Source organism: Benincasa hispida, chromosome 11, assembly GCF_009727055.1.
Source record: "Benincasa hispida cultivar B227 chromosome 11, ASM972705v1, whole genome shotgun sequence".
In the NCBI taxonomy this organism is placed as follows: domain Eukaryota; kingdom Viridiplantae; phylum Streptophyta; class Magnoliopsida; order Cucurbitales; family Cucurbitaceae; genus Benincasa; species Benincasa hispida.
In genome coordinates, this window is record NC_052359.1 from 65,928,243 (window position 1) to 65,933,632 (window position 5,390).

The 5,390-nt window shown below is 37.1% G+C and overlaps 1 protein-coding gene across 1 annotated transcript; it reads right to left on the minus strand.

The window, feature by feature from the left end:
* Positions 1-567: 567 nt before the first annotated feature.
* On the minus strand, positions 568-4,654 carry LOC120090969. The gene is made up of 4 exons (XM_039048710.1): positions 3,992-4,654; positions 3,087-3,242; positions 2,294-2,983; positions 568-1,970 (listed from the first exon to the last, which is right to left on the minus strand). Exons 1-4 carry the CDS (start codon positions 4,325-4,327, stop codon positions 870-872), a joined length of 2,283 nt encoding a protein of 760 aa, XP_038904638.1. The 5' UTR covers positions 4,328-4,654; the 3' UTR covers positions 568-869.
* Positions 4,655-5,390: the final 736 nt, after the last annotated feature.

Here is a 5,390-nt window from a genome sequence, read left to right on the forward strand (position 1 = left end):
TGAACAATTGAGAAATCATTTGTTTAGTTTCGACCTTCATTTTTCTCATAGACCATCTTCTGAAATAAATATAGTCAAATTTACTTTCAAGATCATAAAACAGAGTATGTGATTGCACATACACAATAATCCTAACTGTTCTATAAAATTGTTCTGAACACAAAAAATAGAGAACTAATTGGAAACTGCTGCCATATACTATCTCCCACCATGATTCCTTGTTATTTGGATATGGTATAATAATTGTAGTGAGAGAACAATATAACTAAAACAAGTGGGAGAGCTTAACTGGCTAAAGATACTTTCATGATGGCACTAGGCAAGAACCCAACAACAACTCAACATAGCCTTCCCACCAGCCTTTACCAGCTCTGCTGATAGGATACCATAAATGATAATGGAGCAACAAATAATTGTGATAAACTCTTATGAACCACAAATCAACAACAAAACATTTCATCCTCAACCACATCAGACCTGGAATTGAAACCAGAAAAGCACCAGAAGAGAGGGAGGGTCTGTTGAAATTTATAGCAAAAGTCAGAGAAGATAGCAGAAACGAGAGAGTTGATGAAATAATTCACAGGAATGACTACTCATTTATGTCCAAAAGTAAGGTCCATATCCATGAAAGATGATTAGACAAATCAAAAGGGAGATTAGACACCAAAAAGCAAGCAAAAAACACACAGACAGTTGCCTCTTAACATGCTGCTGCTGCTGCATACTATACTATAGTGCATCTCCATTCCCCCTTCTAATGCAACTGGAAAGCCTTCTCTATAAACTTCTCTTTGTTAAGCTTTCAGTCACTTGGAAATATAAAAAACTAGTTAGATTAACCAAGCATCCTACGATTTACATTAAACCTATGTAGATGTAGCAGCAATGTCTGCTAGTGTGGTGTCGGGACTTTGTGGTGTGGCTTTTGGATCTTCTGGCGCCTGAGAGTCAGGGGAAGGTTGCAAAATCTGGGTGTAGTGTAATTCAATCTGTAAACGGTGGTGAATCGGGGTTGATGCCATTAGACCCTTCTTGATATCGGCTTGTAGTTCCCGAATTGGGATAGCAGCCAAGAAGCTCTTGATGTATTCTTTGCAGGATTCCTTCCCACGGCACAAGATTTCGTCTTTCTCCTTCATTGGTTCTTCAGGCTGTGAGGTTATGTGTGCCAGTGTCAAACTCTCTTCCTTTCCGCTGGCCTCAACTACTGCTGCAACAGTCGGCTGATCATTGGATGTCTTTTCACCCGCTGACTGGCTAGTCTCGGGCATTTTACAGATTGTAGTGTTGTTGTCAAATTTCAAGATGTAGGCCTGATTGCATCCTTCATAAAGCCTCTCCCCTAAAGTGTCGATGATGTAGTACGCGTCAGATTCGACCTTAAGAATAAAAAAATGGTCATTCCAACTGACAACATAAACTTGTGGTTCATTGTCATCCGGACATTCTGACCCAGTACGGCTAATCTCATCCCACATGTTATCAAAAGACATTGCACCATGCAAAAATTCAAACCTCGCCTCATTTATGCCTTCTGGGTGGAAAAACCCAATAAAAGACTTCCTTGGAACCACCGAAAGGGGTCGAATTTTGGCTTGAATGACAGTTTCTAAATCAAAATGCTTGTCAGGAAATTTTTCCCGATATATATTATTTTCACAGAGTTTCCTCCACTCTAACGAGCCATCCCTGATCAAACTATCAAATTGAGATTTTATAGGCATGAGATTTTGGCTGTTGTGAAACCAATCGGCAATAACAGCTACAAGAGCAGTGCATGCACTTTCACCAGCTGCCCGCTCACTACGTTGATCAATAGAAGCAAAGAAGACCTGTGTTTGTAGCTTCATATGTCCATCACGACTTACAATTTCTTTTTGCTCCCAAGTGCCAATTGCAAAATTGTCATCCCCAAATTCAGAAACTGATGATCCATTTGCACTTGAATCCTCTTCGGTTTTTTGCCACTGCAATAACCAACTTAACTTAGCAAGGATTGTATAAATGGAACAGATTGTCAAGATATTTACTAAAAGATTGGTGTACATTGTTAAAGATAATTAGGGTTTATTCTAAATTATTATTTTCCTGTATTTTTTCCTTTCCTGCATTTTTTTCCTTTTATGTTTCTTTCCATAATTAGGGTCTCTTGGTGTCTGTTTATTCTCTATTTTCATTGTATTGAACTCAAGCAAATTATTCAAGAATAATATATACAAAATTAACATACATTCCTCAATATCGCTAACTGAAATGACAAGTAATTTTTATATGATTTCAGAAATCTTACCCCAATTCCAAGAGATTCATCAGAGCTGAGTTGCCTTCGATCATGATCAATGTCATCACCACCTTCTTCGCCATAGGCCTTCTTCAACAATGGCTCTCCTTTTGCCTTGGGAGATCTAAAACTTAGTTTTCTCTTCCTCCACGGCAACAGACCACGCTTTGAACTCTGTGGCAAAGGTTGCTCAGAGGCTGATGCAGTTGAATCCTCCATGCTCGAGCAGCCCACATCTGATTTTCGATTACTATAGTAAACTAAATTTTCGTCATCACCGTTGATCTTCATATCAGAGTAATACGATCCTCCAGCATAATTCGCATAGGCCAGAGTGCCATAACTAAAGGACTTCCTAATGTTAGTATCCTCCTTCCCTTCATCTGTTTCCCCTTCCTCAATGTCATCAAAGGAATCAGAGTCAAATGGGTAGCAAGACTCACCATCCTCACTCTTGGCAGAGCACCTGCCCTCACTTCCCTCTTCTTCATGGCAAGCTTCTTTTTTTGCCTTTCGGGTTGACACAAACTCCGTGAAAATTTTTACTTTCCTGAGGCCAGCTTTAAGAGCAGAGAGCTCATCTTTTTCTGCTGGGACATTTTCTCCTGGCCAGGGTGGAGATGGAGCTGGTGCTATTGATCTTTGTACAGGTTGTGATACAACTTGAGCAGTTCTTAGCTCCAATAAGTTCAACGATATCTGCACAATTCAGGAACCGTAAGAAAAAAGTATGCAAGATTATAACAATTTGAGTGATGGAAAAATAAATTCAAATATTTTGAGGAAACGGGAAGATACGGACCCAGAGAACGTGGCTGGCCTCGGTAGCATTTGTAGATGGATTGAGGGGTATCTTCAATTCAAGCTCTTTTTGTTCAGCCACAGAAACATATTCAGACAGATTAAGAGATGCTGAGCCAACAACCTGAACTTTGTTTTTTGATCCTTGATTTAAGCCCTGGGTAGAAAGGGAAAGAAAATAAATATTCAGGTTCACTATCGATCATTACCAATAATTTCTCACGGCAAAGATAAAGAATGGGAATACATCAAGTTCATCCATGTAAATCTGATGTCAAGAACAAAATCAAACAACAGTCATGTGAAAGCATATAATCTAATAAAAAAGAAAAATTAGCATCCATCAGATGCTAACAAATCTGTTAGAAACCCACTATTTGCCTTGACAAGATTTTCAACATAAAACATTCAAAAGAATACAAAGAACAAAATTCAGAAAACCCACAAAATCAAAAAGCTACAAAAGTCAACTCCCTTAAATGAATTCAACTGCCCAGAAGAAAGGGCCAAATCTTTATCTCAGACTCTCAGCTACAGTTTCTTCAAAGACCATACTAAAGATTAAAATTCATCACCAAAGAACTGAGAGGCCCAGATTCAAAAAAATTAGGAAAAACAAAAATATGACAACTCACAAACTATCTGAATTAGAGAAATATCATCCATTACTGTTTCCATTCCAGTACAAATCTTAAGGAAGAAAATACCCAAAAAGTGAATATTATAATCACAAGAAAAACAAAAAACCAGTTTCATAGGAAAAGCTAAAAGATGTTCCTGCTTCAATCCAAACATCGAGGATGAACAGTTAAAATCCAGGAAAACCCAGTATTGTAAACCACAAAAAGTACCCAAAGATTCAATCGAGGAACAAAATACAACAAAAAGACACAAAATTAAACTCACATTGAAGGCAGAGAAAACGATCTCCCATGGATGAAACACATTCTCCTTGTAAGCAGAGAGAGTACAAACGCTTTGAAACTCCTCATCCCACTGAGTAACCCCGTTCTGATCCAACCCATCGGCCTCCTTCGTGTAATTTCTCTTCACAGCCGTTCTCCTCAATGGGCTCAAAGCCATTTTCGGACCCTTCCATTTGACCTCGACCGTCAATTTATCGACCCCCTTGCCATCTCGAGGCGGATCAAGCCCTTCGAGCCTCTTCACCACCAGCCTAACCTCATACTTCCTCGAAACAAGCGGCGGCCAGGGCCGCCACTTCATCATCTTCACCACCATCGCTTAATGCACGAAGAAATCAAACGAAAAAGAACAAAAGAACCTGACTCTATTGAACCCCAACAGAAAATAAAGAAACAACAAAAGGGGGCTCAGAAAATTGGAAGAAAAATCAGCCCCAAGGTCCTGCAAGATCTTCGAAGAAACAGTTAGCGAAATCCCAGGTCGATTAAACGAAAATTGGGCAAAAAAAACTTGTGGGTTTGTGATGTTAGGAAGAAAGGGAAAAGAAATTGAGAGAAAGAAAGACGAAGAAGAATATGCCGTTGGCTTTCGCTTTGGCTTTGAGATGAAAATTAGAGAGACAGAGACAAAGGTAGGGAAGAAGGGCAGTGGAAGTCATTTTATGGAGAAAAAGAGAGGAACAGAGAAATTGTTTGGATATGTTTTTTTTTTATTTAAAAAAATTACAAAATTCACCATTTTTTTATTATTTTTTTCCTTTTTATTTATTTGAGGAAAAAATAAATCACCATTTTGACTGTTTGAATTTTTTGTGAATAAGGTGCTTGTTTCATTTTGGTAAAAATCTTATCTTGTTCTTGTGGGTAGATATCTATAGCTATGTAGATAAATATTGGTTTATATTTTTCTTCATTTTTTTACCAAATAAATTAATTTCATTTTGTTATGGGTAGATGTCTAGGTTGACAATCATCTATTTTGGTCCTTACCATGTATAATTTATTGTTTTGGTCTTTCTTTGAAAATAAAATGGTTAACTTTTTCAAAAAAAGAAACAAATAGTCTTCATTAACCTTCTTTGTACAAACTTTTAAAATGCATCAATATTGTGTATTTTCTTGAAAGAAAATTTTTATTACTATTTTGAAAAAAAAAACTTTTTTTTTTTGGCCAACTAAAATTAAAAAAAATNCTATGGACGGAAGACTTATTAATCAATAACTTTAGGGTTCTTTCGAATATTACCATTCAAATCAAGAATGAAGATCCAAATATAATCTATAAAGAAATTGCTCATAGATACTAATCCACATTTGTAAAGTAATATTCTAAAGAGAAAAAGGTTTTATATTTCTTAAAGAATTTAGACCGAAAAAAG

What these genes read in the sequence shown, in the direction of transcription:
- LOC120090969 (XM_039048710.1), bottom strand. Translation starts at nt 4,327, where the DNA reads ATGGTGGTGAAGATGATGAAGTGGCGGCCCTGGCCGCCGCTTGTTTCG. An exon ending in TCGTTTTCTCTGCCTTCAAT is followed by an intron (nt 3,243 to 3,991) that starts GTGAGTTTAATT and finishes CTTTCTACCCAG; the next exon opens with GGCTTAAATCAAGGATCAAA. An exon ending in ATGAATCTCTTGGAATTGGG is followed by an intron (nt 1,971 to 2,293) that starts GTAAGATTTCTG and finishes TGGTTATTGCAG; the next exon opens with TGGCAAAAAACCGAAGAGGA.